Raw genomic sequence first — 13,657 nt, 5'->3', positions numbered from 1 at the left:
GCTTTTGTGCAAGAGGTTAATTATATAAACCACACAGGATAATTAATTTGTTTTAGCACAATAACACAAATCACGAAAAACCAATCAGCTTGAATGAGGAGTCCCAGTAAATAAGATATTTAGCCTGTTATGTACAAGAGCGTATTTCCATGGATTATTTGTGTGCATATATTTCAAAAATGCTCTTAAGTACAGTATGATTTAACTCTCCAAGCTGGGCTCATAAAACAGCATCTTAATTGTCCTTTGTAAGATGACATCAGCTTGGAGTGTATTCTGGGTGTTGTGTGTTTTATAGAGAGACCATCAGCACAAACACTACAAAATAAGGAGCAGCCCTTATTAACTGCATTGCAGTCATCACAAGATGTAGTGCTTTTATTCACACAACACAATCCACTGACAACTGGATCTATTTATTTTACCAGATATTATCATGCTGAGCTCAAATAATTGAGCGACGTTTTCAAACGAGCCAAACGATTAGAGCCACAGAACTCAAAGAAAACACGCAAAGATGTGTACGCCAATGAGCACATGTGGTAATAAGTAAATTAACATAACTAAACAAAAAGTGGGCATCTTTGGATTGCAAATAGGATATACCGCACAGTACAGGTAACGTGTTTTTACTTCATGGCAACAGCACCCAAAGGATCCGAGCTCAGCTGAGGCCCACTGATGCCATTCCAGCATTTGAAAAACCAAACGGAATTCTTATGTAAGTGTTCTAATTCCAGACTCCAATGACTGCTATCATACTCACGTATAATGAAGGGCTGGCTTTATGAAATGTGTTAATGTGATGTTGGAGTGTAAGGGAAGCTGAAATGAGAAAGGAAAAAGGCTGGGAATGAAACCTCTTTTTAATTCTGGTGTATATAACAAAGAAGAAAACAATTCATACTTAAAACCGGTGATCGTGCAATTTTAAATTTTCTCTCACACTCAGGAAGTGTGTGTGTGTCTGTTTGCAGGGGTCATCTCCTTGGCTCCCCTGAACTTGGTACCCCCCCAGACACCAAATAAACTCTTTAGGCCCAGCCCAAAGCACTGAGGAGCAAGTTGGGGGTAACGGGTTTGTTATGGTGGAGTCAGGACATTGATGGGTGGGGCTGTTGAGGGTGGGGGCGTGGAGGGAGAGGCTGTCTCAAAAAGTCCGAGAACTTGGAGCCTAGTTTGTCATGCTAACTGCAGTGATGCCATTGAGTGCAGAGCTAGGGAGCAGAAGGTTCACAGGACCCCGGCCATTCACATGCAAAGTCTGTCAGAGCTTTCTCCTTCATACATCCACCCGCCACACACCCACACACCCACACACCGACCCCCAGTTTCTTCTTAGGCAGAAGAAATAGATACATGTTTATAAACGGGCACACACTCACTGGATGGTGGGTATGGTGTCTCTTCTGTGTGTAGACTATGAGTGCAGAAATGGTGTTACATGAAAAAAAAAACAATAGACAAAAATATGATTACTGTTATTAAAATGCATATAAAATGTTCCTTTTAAACATCAATGCTATTGTACAACATTTTGAAAAAGGTCTTCAGACAACATTAATATGCCAGAAAGTCAGAAAATCAGAGCAGTCACAAATTATTTGTGAGAAATAAAGGCAACATTGTTCCCATCAACACTCATCTTTAACGTCCTATGACCTTGACACTACCTTGACAGGCAGTGGCATAAAACTGACCTCATTTCCTGGCTGATTGTGAAAAATAATTTCCTAACTGTACGTTCCAACAAACACAACTTCTATTTAAATTTCTATTTTGGAATCTCTATTAAATCACCCGCACACCCCGATTCTTATTTCTGCTCGCTGCTGTAGGCTGCGCCTCTCATCCGTTTCACCTGATCCAGGGATTGGAGGAAGCTACAACTCATTGCGTGTTGAATATGTTTAAATGCCAAGTGGTGAAAATGTCAGCAGCAGAACAAGCACATACACGTATGCATTTACTCTCTTTAAATGCAAAAATACTATGCAAATGAACTTGTTATCTGCCTCAGGGCTTTAAACAGTGAGTAGAGGTAACACGCATACACTGTGTGTGTGTGTGTGTGTGTGTGTGTGTGTGTGTGTGTGTGTGTGTGTGTGTGTGTGTGTGTGTGTGCAGGTGCCCAGATTTTATGTGCTCAGATTTATGCATACAAAAAAAAGCATTGAAGGAGTCTCCATTTGTATGTTTGTGTGTGTGGGAAAGTGTGTGTTTGTGCCCCCTCATCTGCACTTGGAGCAGCCGTTCGCAGCCCGTATTTGATTGAGTGAAGGCCAACGCAGCCTGAACACTCCCTCTAATGGAAGAGTGGAGCCCAGCAGCTCAGTAATGCACTGACCCCAGAGCTTTTACAACGCTGCCAGCCGATAAGTGGCAATATGCAGGATCTTATAAAATTAACAAGACTGAGCTATGGGGAGTGGGTGCTCTGAAGGTGGCAGTAGGAGAGGATGACGATCATATAGCACTTGTAAATATCAGCATATGTGCATGGAGGGATTGTAGCTTTTTCCTGACTGAGTTTTATAGTCATGGCAGTGGGATTAGCAATTTTTTTCACCCATTTCTTGGCTTTTTTAAGGGAAGTTTACGGCTAAAGGTTTACAGGCCCGTTTATGTTAGATAAAACATCCCTCAAGGCATTTTAATGCTCGTGAATTTATGGAAGCTGCCTTGGAGACAGGTGCGCAGGAGTCTAACACAGAGCAGGCCTTCAAAGTGATGGCAACTGGATCCCTGCCAGCATTTCCTCTGCAGGACACCACGAGGGGTGTGAACATGTGTGCATATGTTTATCATACATTCTCAACCTTCCAAATCTGTGCTGTGACATCCACAGCAAAGATTCAAAGTCAAATGGCCCCTCTGCCAGGTTGCTCACATCTATTGTGTTACGGGTGAAGAGTGCCTGAATGTTTTCAAGTCTTCTTGTGGAAAATTTTTACTGCCATTGCCACAGTTTCAGCCTAATCTGATTCTTTCCAGTGAAAGGCTTTATAGAAAGCATCCTCCCAGTCCAAACTCCTCACCTTTCTCACACCCTCGGAGACTGGATGCGTGTGTGCGCGCGGGAAGGCTTTTTTGTGTGCATTTCCACCTTATACTGTGCATTTATGTGCAAGTGTGTGTGGCTATTGTCTGCCAGTGCTCCAGCAGGGGCTTCAAAGTGAATTATTCATGCGAGATTTGAATACATGCAAATGGTTCACTCCCCTCCCTTGGCACAGATCCAGGTTACCTATGGCAACGGCGCCTTCAAGAAGCATCCTTCCACCCCTCCTCCTCCTCTTCTTCCTCCGCCCGCTTCTCTCAGGCACCCGCCCTCCAACCATGTTATCTAGCCAGTCGCATTGTTTCGACTATTGCAGTACCTGGGTGGGTGGCTGCACACTGTAGGGTGGCAGGATATCCCATAATTCATAGTCAAGGTCATAAAGGTAGGGAGGGTGGGCGAGAAAAGGTTGGCAGACGGAAAGAGGGCAGCATCCCTCCATCCAGCTCGGATGGGAAGTTCAGGAGACAACACCCAGCCGGCGGTGAAGAATAGAAACAGTTTTTGGGTGCCGAATAATGCGACAGACTGGGGACACACACACTCATATAATTCAGAGTTACTCAGAGCTCATGGGGTACCCGCAGCACAAAAAAACAGGATAAGATGGAGGAAAGATTTGAACAAAGCCATCTTCTTCTTAAATATATTTGAGAAAACAGTTTAGAATGACAACTAAAATGTAAAAGTGTCTTAAATATTAAAAATATAAATAGTATTGCAAAGTAATATTCTATCTCAAATCAGTTCCTTTTTTACAAAAGGTTTAGGTGAATGTATTTAAGACGTCACTTAAATTATGTTTTGTAATTTTTATTTAATTTCGTTTGTTTACTTACAACTGCTTTTCGTTTCTGGCTATTTTTCATTTGCTGAGTGATTTTACATTTTTTGTTGGGTTTTTTGTTTTGCTTTGTTTTGTAATAAAGTTTATTAAAATAATCCAAACATTTTTAAAAAGAAATAAAATTCCCAAATATTAAATATAGAGAAAAGTTATACTGGGATCATATATTGAGGGAAAAGATACAGCACATCAAACATTTATACAGTATTTAAGCATGTTAATTAACCTTTTTGGGATTTATAATTTTAATTTCTCTATATTTTTTAACTGAATAAGTAACTAAGCTGCATGTATGTGTTAAATACAACTCATAAAATAACAGTGAAAAAGCTTCTAAATGAACAAGAGAACAGGCTATGAGGGGCCGTACAAGCCAAAATTTATTCTTTCACTCTCACACACATACATTCTTCTTTCACACATATATTTTCATTCTCACACACATACATTCTTCTTTCACACACATATATTTTCACTCTCACACACATATATTCTTCTTTCACATACATATACTTTCACTCTCACGTAGTTTTATTTTAATTTTTATATTTAGATATTTTTATTCTCATGTTTACACATATTTAACACACACATTGCAATATTATGCTCTCTTATACATGTATTTTAATCTACATATTTACACATTTGCACTCTAACATACATGCATTTTCATTTATGCATTCCTACATTTTGCTCTCATTTACATGCATTCAAAATGCATTTAATCTTACAAATAATATATGTATGTAAGAAGAGAATGCATACATATCTGAAGAAAATATATGTATGCAAGAGAATAATGTATGTGAATGAAAGAGTATAGTGGAAACGGAAGGAGTTTAATGGAAACGGAAGGCTGGGTGTCTGTACCGCTGTGATTGGCTGAGAAGCACGCGCGGGTCACTTTCAAGTGTCTGACAGCATGGAGGGGGGAGAAGAAACTCTAGTTCTTCAGCAAGCTGTCGGGTTGTTAAGAAATATTTTATCATCTCCTGAAACGGTCACATCGTTGTCCTCGTCACTTGATCGAGATGGGACGGGCTCAACTGCACCCAGTGTTACCCACAGCACGGTGGAAAGTGAGATGAGGGAACTTTTTAGACCAGCTAACACCCGGGTATCTTCAACGAGTCAAGTAGCTACACGGAGTTCGACTGGAGTGGGGCAGTCTTTGCGATATCAGACCCAAAAACACTTTGGCAACTGGAACTGCAGATCAAGGAAAAGGTAAGAACAAAACAGTTTGCCACTTAACTATACAACTGCGAAATACAAAATACGAAATGTGCTTTGCTGATTTAGCAACGCACTTTTTTACCCTTATAAATTTTTAGCCCTAGCTAATTTATTCAGCAGCATCCACATTAAAAACAGTAAAGACCGTGGCATTTATTTCAATATTAGTGGCTGTTTGTACTTGTGACCCGAGTGTAAGTTGATGCTTACTTTAAGATTACTTTATTAAATCTTCTTTATTAATGTGGGAGGTGGTAGCTACATTAGCCTGCTAAATAAAAGGTTGGGTTAATTTTCTTGTTGTTTTTGTTTAGTTTTGTATTTATTTATTTATTTATTTATTGGGGTAGAATTTTAATCTTGCTAGAAGACATCAATCCAACTCTGTGTTGTGAGTGGATCAATATCTGTACCACTGTAGAGGTAGATAAACATGGATGCCAAGTCATGCCTTCAGTCCAGTTTCTACAGTGTATGAAATAAGAAAAAAAGAAATATGATCGGTGTCTTTTTTGTTCTTTAGTCAAAGTAAAAAGTAATAGCAAATGTTTCTTTGTATGCCTCTTTGTAGAGCAGTAAAAAAAATCCTTATGCATTGTACTATATATTTATTTATTTATTTATTTAATTCAAGCGTCAGTGAATTAAAATGGTCAAACCCCAAAACATTTTCTATTTTACGTACATTTTCCTTTTTTTTTCAAAGGCAATTTATAGGCATGCTATTACTTTATGCATTTTTTTTCTTTCAAATTATGTTTCTGTTATTTGTGTTTGCTATTATACTCAACTCTTACATGCACAAGCAACTTTAAACATATTCAAGTGGGCTAAATGGCTAGCTGCGATACTGTTTTTTTTTTTAATATAAACTGTGTAACATTTTATTTTATTCATAAAAGCTTAGCAACAGTTTAACGTGTAAGCTGGTCACTACCAAGTGACATTAGCAACTTTCTTAAGGAACTGATAGTGTCTAAGTATAGGTAAATAAAACAAAAGATACATAAATCTGAATATAGTTTCTGTTTTGTTTTATAGGGCCAAGACACATTATCATGATACTTTCAACAAAGATGTCATCCTTCTTCCACGGCCATCAAGCAGTGTTGTTGTCAAGCATCGCACAAAACAACATTTACATGAACAAGGGCATATATTGAATGGATTTGAATTCCAAAAATCCTCGGACCAGAAAACTGTCTCTGAACAAATAAGGGACGCCTTTGGAGATAAACTTTCTATTGATGTAAGGTAGTAGTCTTTTCGATATCTAGGCATTTCAAAGCTTTACATAACGATTTAAGTCAGAGAACAGGTAGACATGAATCAGTAAACTAAAATAAAAGAACCAAATCAGTTATCCTTTCTTGAACACTCCATTTTTGGCATACTTTTTTGACATTTGTATAAAGTTTACTTCTGTTACTACTGGTTTCAGTCTGATTCAAAGAGGAAAACAAGATTAGCTCTAAAAAAGTTATTGGAACATTTTTGCTGTTTTGGATTTTAAACATTTTACAACTTACTGTAACTGTTTTCCAGCCTGGAGTTTCTGATGGCTTGTGGCAACAGACTGATTGCGCCCAAACTGCGAGCAGGACAGGAGCTGGATGCAAATCTCATACATAAAATTGATAAATCGAAAGCCCTATACATCAGACCATCAAAACCAATTTTGGTACGTTATTTGACTTTTGAATGAATCTACATAGCACTGTACAGTAATAATATGAAGACCAGAAATTGGTGCATAAACAACCTTTGAACTTTCTCATGTCTGTTCTTTTTAAACTTGCCTTTCACCTTTTGTAGTTGGATAGAATAGTACCAAGTTAATGTTCCTTTTTTAAAATGTTAATCCTAAGCTCTGGTATTGACTAAATTTACAGCTGCTCTGTTGGACTGTTTGTGAATTATAGAACGTAAGACTACTGCTGTTCAGGAGATGTGTTACAATTTTGTCTGCCTAGTATGTAAAAGTAATTGTGAGAAAGATCTATTAACTCTTGAAATTTCTCACCCTATGGTAGCTGGGATAGGCTCCAACCACCCCACCTCTGATAAGAATAAGCAGAAGAGGTTGGATATATGGTATTTAATGTTCAAATTCAATATATGTGAATTATTATAATTATTATTTTATTTCTAAGGATGATATTACAAGCTACAGCAGTGAGGAAAACTGTGAAGAAAACCCTGTTTCATCAAGGCAGCTGCGCTCATCATCTTCAGACAGTTTTGCCAGTTCAACAGCTGCCTTCCAACCAATCTCTGCTCCGACGCAATCTCCTGCCTCATCAGTTTGTAATGGAACATTATTAACGGAAACTCCTGCCTTGACCCATGAAAGTAGTATCTCACACAAGTACAGCAGCGCTTCAACAAACATTTCCTTCAGCCAGTTACCAGTGTCTTCATTGGAAATCTACCCTTCCACTAGTCAGCCTTCTACCTCATCATCTGCATCTTTAAGTGATCCAGTTCTGGTCCTGACGTGCCAAAATACCTCAAGCTCACCCTACCAGACCAGGAATCCAGAGAATCATTGTTCAGCATTACCCTCTACATCAACACACAGTCAATCTGTAAACTACGATAACTACCTTTCAATCATGACTCCACTATCTGACATGTCTTCTGATGATGAGGAACTTAACCAGGCTATACTAGCAAGCCTGCAGAGCGAAAGGTTAGTTTCAAATACAAATGTTTTACAGTAGCCAATTAAACACACCATATTTGTTGCAATCCAATACTGTAACCAGTGTTGTGAAGGATTGTAATCCATCCTCAGATATTTATATGCATATATGATATTTATATTTGCTGTTAACAAAACAGTTTTTTGAATAATGTCTACAGAGTCAAATGATAATGCTGTATTGCTGGCAAATTTTATTTTATTTGAAATAGGCTGTTAAAAATTCGCTGCCTATCTGACAATGAAATGAAATTTACTTATTGTGCATTGAAACTATTTTTCTTTGCTCTAGTGCTTTCTAGTTCTCCAAAACATATAAACAATATAAAAAGCCACTGAGCAATATACTCCTTTGTACATTTTGCTTATGATTATGATAATTTCCTTTGGTGATTAATAAAGTATGCTGATTCTGATTTTGACAAAACTTTGTATGTCCTTGTAGCCCTTGTATGTGAATGTTTTTACTGATGTTCTTTTCAATATTTTTTTCTTTTTTTTTCTTTTCTTTTTTCTAATCCTACAGGACTTCAAGTTGTTTGGTATCAGCAAAAGATATTTTGGAGGAACTTTCTGCAAAAGTAAACCAACAGAAGAAATGCAAGTTCAACATTAATAGATCAACAGTCCTGGATGGAGCAATTAGAGGTTTTAAACGAGCGACATATGATCCATGCCACACAATTTCTGTCAGGTTTTCAAGTTCAACTTTATTGTCACTTCAACCATATACAGTTTAGAAATACACAGTGAGGCGAAACAACGTTCCTCCAGGAACCAAGGTGCTACAAGACAAGTTAGTGCAAAAAAAAAAATAATATATAATATATCTAGTAATAATATTGTGCAAAAGAGCATTTACAGGTTGGTGTGTGCGATGGTTTGGTGGTGTAGGTCAGTGTGTTTGCGCTTGTGTTGGTTAGTCAGTCCAGTCTCAATGTTTTGAGGTATTTGAGTTAAGCTGAGTGATAATGTTAGTGTATATGTGTGTGTGCGTGTTTATCAGTCAGTCCCTTTTTGCTGAGGAGACGGATGGCTTGTGGAAAAAAAGCTGTTGCACAGTCTGGATGTGCGTGCCCGAATGCTTCGGTACCTTTTTCCAGATGGCAGGAGTGTAAAGAGTGTGTGAGAGGGGTGTGTCCGATCAGCCACAATGCTGGTGGCTTTGCGAATGCAGCGTGTGGTGTAGATGTCCTCAATAGAGGGTAGAGAGACCCCGATGATCTTCTCTGCTGTTCCCACTATCCGCTGTAGGGTCTTGCGGTCTGATATGGCACAGCTCCCAAACCAGACAGTGATGCAGCCGCTCAGGATGCTCTCAATAGTTCCTCTATAGAAGGTGGTCAGGATCGGTGGTGGAAGCCGGGCCTTTCTCAGTCTTCTCAGAAAGAAGAGACGCTGTTGGGCTTTCTTGTGCAGGGAGCTGGTGTTGAGGGACCAGCCGAGGTCCTTCTCCAGGTGTACGCCCAGGAATTTGGTGCTGTCAACGATCTCCACAGAGGAGCCGTTGATGCTCAGCGGTGAGTGGTCGCCTCGTGTCCTCCTAAAGTCAACAACCATCTCTTTTGTCTTGTCAACATTCAGAGACAGGTTGTTGTCCTTACACCAGTCCGTTAGTCTCTGCACTTCCTCTCTGTACGCTGACTCGTCGTTCTTGCTAATGAGACCCACCACGGTCGTGTCATCAGCGAATTTAATGATGTGATTTGAACTGTGTGTTGCTACACAGTCATGAGTCAGCAGTGTGAACAGCAGAGGACTGAGCACACAGCCTTGTGGGGCCCCAGTGCTCAGTGTGGTGGTGCTGGAGGTGCAGTTTCTGACGATATGGGAGTACCTGAAGAGGCTGTTGACTTGGGTGGACCAAGAAGAGAATTTCTAAGACTTCTGATCGAAGCTTTGCCCCTGTCTCCAATGTTTGAGGGTGAAGAAGGCAAAATGAACTTGGCGCTTGATAGTGCTGGTATGTATTGATTTTAGGCTGATATCCCTGGAGTAATGCAATAAAAAAATCATTTTTATGAAGTTCTTGTCAAGCGCTTTCATGCATCTATTGACATGTAATGTTTTTCATTATTTCTAGCCATGAGGGAGGACAGGTACTTCATTGCAGGCAGAGCCATTGCAGTAAGCCTTGTACATGGTGGTCCACCAGCAGGCTTTCTGTCCCCAACACTCTTCTCTTGCCTTGTTGATGGCCCAGATTTGGCTAAACCAGTTTTAGAAGATGTTGCCGATAGTGACCTGCGTGAAAAAATTAAAAGGGTAAAACTGATTTGTCAGTTGTTGGATAATGTTTTAGTATTGTGTGCATTTCGTTCTACTCCATGTATTAATTGGGGCCCATTAATTTTTTATTTTTTTATTTGAAGGTTAAAGAGTGTAAATCCTTTGAAGATCTGATAGTAGCAACTGAGCCACTTCAGGAATACTTAGCCAATGCTGGCTGCCTGAGGCCGCTACGGAGGCTGGAAGACAAGGATCTGCTTATACATGACATTATCATGTTCCAAGTAATACACAGAGTCCGTGGTCCATTTGAAAGGTAGGTATGTATGTATGTATTTATTGTTGTCCAATAAGTAACTCAAACCCATGCTGATTGCCTTGTATTCTGGGAATTTTGTGTGACATTTCTTTATGTGTAGGTACACCATGCCTCCAAAGGTGACAGCATCACATGAAAAATGCAGATTTGGGATATACACTTTTGATGATGTGAATAATCTGAAGTAAAAATTATTGTATATATAAATTCATATGTTTTAGATTATACTTCTTGGATCCATTCATTTTTGATGTGATTTGTGATTTTAAAGGTAATTCTGATTATCATTTAGATTTCAGGATGGACTACGGACACTTGAGGTGCTGGACAAAATCCAAGATCACCCAGAGAGTTTTCGCACCCTTCTATGCTGGTCACCTTCAGTGCTTACAGCTGACCTTCTTGACAGTTTCTGGAGAGACTACCTAGCAGATGCAGAAGGTAAATTTAGCGTTTTAAGCATTGTGTTCAATTTATAATGCAGTGCATCTTTTCATTGAATCAGTTAAAAGTAGAAATGCTTGCTGTGTTTTTTGTCTTTAATGCCATTTTTGACAGTATTGCTTTTCCTTTAGATCAAGACGGAACACAGAAGCTGGGGACAATTTTTGCCTTCGCCACTGGAGCCAACACTGTTCCACCAATTGGCTTCTCTCCACAACCGTCCATTGAATTTCTTCACCAAGAGCCAGATGCACAAACCATGTCTAAACTACCCATTGCAAACACGTGCATCAATTGTTTAAAGTTACCACTTCATACCTCTTACAAAGACTTTCAGGAGAATATGGACTTTGCATTAGGTAATACACATGGTTTTGGAATAGCTTAATTCCTGGTCAGGTTAGTATGCTAATCTGAGTTTTGCACTCAGTTAAATTAATGAGTGTCAACCATTAAGTAATTCTAAGAGGGGGGGGGTGTTTTGAATATCATTGCATTTTCTTTCCCAGAAATCAAACAAATGTTCAAAATGTTCCACCTAAAACACCAATTAACACGCTTGAGACCAAGCTGAATTTACTTTATGTTGCCATATTTCATATGTCACCCACCTATTTTGTGATTGGAGGCTCTGTTTTTGCATTGACCTTTTAACAAATGTTCATTTGCTTCAAGTCTTTTTGCTTGTCAGGGTACCATTCTACAAGTATACAATAGTTATATATACTAACATAATTCAATAATAATTTTTTCATTGCATTAATTTATGTGCATTGTGATTATTTTTGTTTTCTAGGTTTGTACTTGTTTGTTGCTTTTATTCTCTGGTGTTCTTCAATATTGTTTATCTGACACTTCTATTCTATTTGATCAGTGATCCATGTTTGATGTATTGACTGTATTAATGTTAATGTTATCAGTTTGAGTCATCTTGTTCCAAGACAATACATCTGGTGATTGTGATGACCAAAAACCTCAATAAAATGTGGTTGCACAAATTTATTTTTTCTTTTAACAAGGTGTTTTAAAACAAAACATGGTTGTAAAATCTCAACACACTCACATAATACAACTCATAAATTCTTTAAAATTGTATACAAACCGTAAACATGCATGTAAAGGTTGATAGTAGCATTCTTGAAATTTAAAGCTGTGACTAAACTTCTAATAATACTGAACTAACAACAGTCTTGGCACTGTATTCTTTTTAAGCTGCACAACCACAATTACAGTAAATGAAATTTCTCCAGAGGCCTTGTTGATATTTTAGGATTGTCTCTCAAGAAAACGAACAAGGTTGCAAAATAAATCTATACCGTTATTGCCATCATCTTCAAATGGATCAAAGGTCTGTTGAAGTGTAACCATCATGGTGTCACTGATGGAAATGTTAATTGATGGAACAACGACATTATTGTTTGTCTCCAGCTCTGGCAGTGGTCTGCATTCATCAATACCAAAGTCATTTTCACAAATACCATTCATATTTGGGTTATGTATTCCTGCATTGTTGATAATGCCCCTTTGCCACAGCTGAAGAGGGGTTTGCCCTCCTTGTGTTGAAAGTCCATGGTTATTCCACTGGTTCTGAAATTCTGTGGCAGCTCTTTGAATACGTGGCAAATATATATAATGAAGACAAAATAAATGGACCTCATTAAGTGAATCTAATACACCATGCTCCTCCATAAAATTGAAAAGATTAACAAAATGATATGAGACCACTCGATTTAATTCTGCCCATAATCGCTCAATTCTTTGATTATGCACAGACCTGCCAGTGATAACACTATGCCTGTTCAGTCCTTGCCTGTAAAGCATGAAACGGGCAACACCAGTGTTTTCTAGTCCATGATCACATCTCACGCTGGATGGCATTCCAAAGTTCTGAACACCAACCATGAACAGTGACAAAACACTTGATGCCCTGTTGTTATCTAAACACGCAAGGTAGATGATGGTTCTACTGAAACCATCCACACAGCCATGGAACACCATCCTCCATCTCACAAGTTTGTGGTTTCCATCTATATGCCTATAGAAAAATGAAATAAGTAGAAGTTATGTATGGGGAAACTATGACATGGTCAAGGATATGCACACGTTTGAGTAAATAAAACAATGAGTTATTTTGCTTTAGATAATCCATTTCGCTATAGACTTAGAATCAGGACTGTTTTTCTGTTAGAATTTTCTCACCATAACTGATTGGGGAAAGGAACACTGTACAGTCGTCGACGTATTGCATTGCGTCTTCTGAGGGAACGTCCAAAGGGCTCAATTTCTTGTAGACTTTGTCTTTGGATTCGTAACCCACGTGATCTCAAGCTGCCATGCACATATCGTTCACCTGCATTTGTGGTATACTGAAGGATTTCCCTAACAACCCTGTTCAGGTTTTCATCGGATAATGTTGCATAAGTCAGTGGCTCAATGCCAAGGTCCTCTCTGTGCCTGTACAGAGTACGGGAGCTAACCCCTAAGCATGTTGCAATGCTTTGCCAGTTCATTCCAAGAGATACTAAATGAGATATTTGCTCTCTTGAAATGCTGTATCGCGGTCGACCTTGAGAGCAAGTCATGAGAGGTGGAGGTAGCAAGACAAGTCTGTTCTCAGATGTAGTTCCTTGTCTGGTTTCATAAGCAGTCAGTAAAAAAATTAGCCATCCATTTAAGGACTGTAATGTATTCACTGCTTCTCTATTTCTTGCATCGTCAACAAATCTTGAGATGGACAAAATTCCAGATAAGGTTTGAATGTGATCACCAAGTTCTCTATGGAGCCTCTGACGAACAAAAGAATCTGTAGCTTCTCTT

At 38.8% G+C, this 13,657-nt stretch overlaps 1 protein-coding gene across 1 annotated transcript; it reads left to right on the top strand.

The window, feature by feature from the left end:
* Nucleotides 1-4,489: 4,489 nt before the first annotated feature.
* LOC113016338 (uncharacterized) lies at nt 4,490-12,013 on the top strand. The gene is made up of 10 exons (XM_080296915.1): nt 4,490-5,135; nt 6,186-6,398; nt 6,690-6,825; nt 7,298-7,836; nt 8,375-8,550; nt 9,665-9,811; nt 9,932-10,113; nt 10,221-10,393; nt 10,689-10,837; nt 10,972-12,013. The coding sequence occupies exons 1-10, from the start codon at nt 4,831-4,833 to the stop codon at nt 11,226-11,228; spliced, it is 2,277 nt and encodes a 758-aa protein (XP_080153041.1). The 5' UTR covers nt 4,490-4,830; the 3' UTR covers nt 11,229-12,013.
* The last annotated feature ends 1,644 nt before the right edge of the window (nt 12,014-13,657 follow it).

Source organism: Astatotilapia calliptera, chromosome 23, assembly GCF_964374335.1.
Source record: "Astatotilapia calliptera chromosome 23, fAstCal68.1, whole genome shotgun sequence".
Lineage (NCBI taxonomy): Eukaryota > Metazoa > Chordata > Actinopteri > Cichliformes > Cichlidae > Astatotilapia > Astatotilapia calliptera.
This window is presented reverse-complemented; position numbering and strand designations above follow the sequence as displayed.

Coding starts and splice junctions, on each gene's coding strand:
- LOC113016338 (XM_080296915.1), top strand. CDS start 4,831: ATGGAGGGGGGAGAAGAAACTCTAGTTCTTCAGCAAGCTGTCGGGTTG. Junction 6,826..7,297: donor GACCATCAAAACCAATTTTG/GTACGTTATTTG, acceptor TTTATTTCTAAG/GATGATATTACAAGCTACAG. Junction 10,838..10,971: donor CTACCTAGCAGATGCAGAAG/GTAAATTTAGCG, acceptor CTTTTCCTTTAG/ATCAAGACGGAACACAGAAG.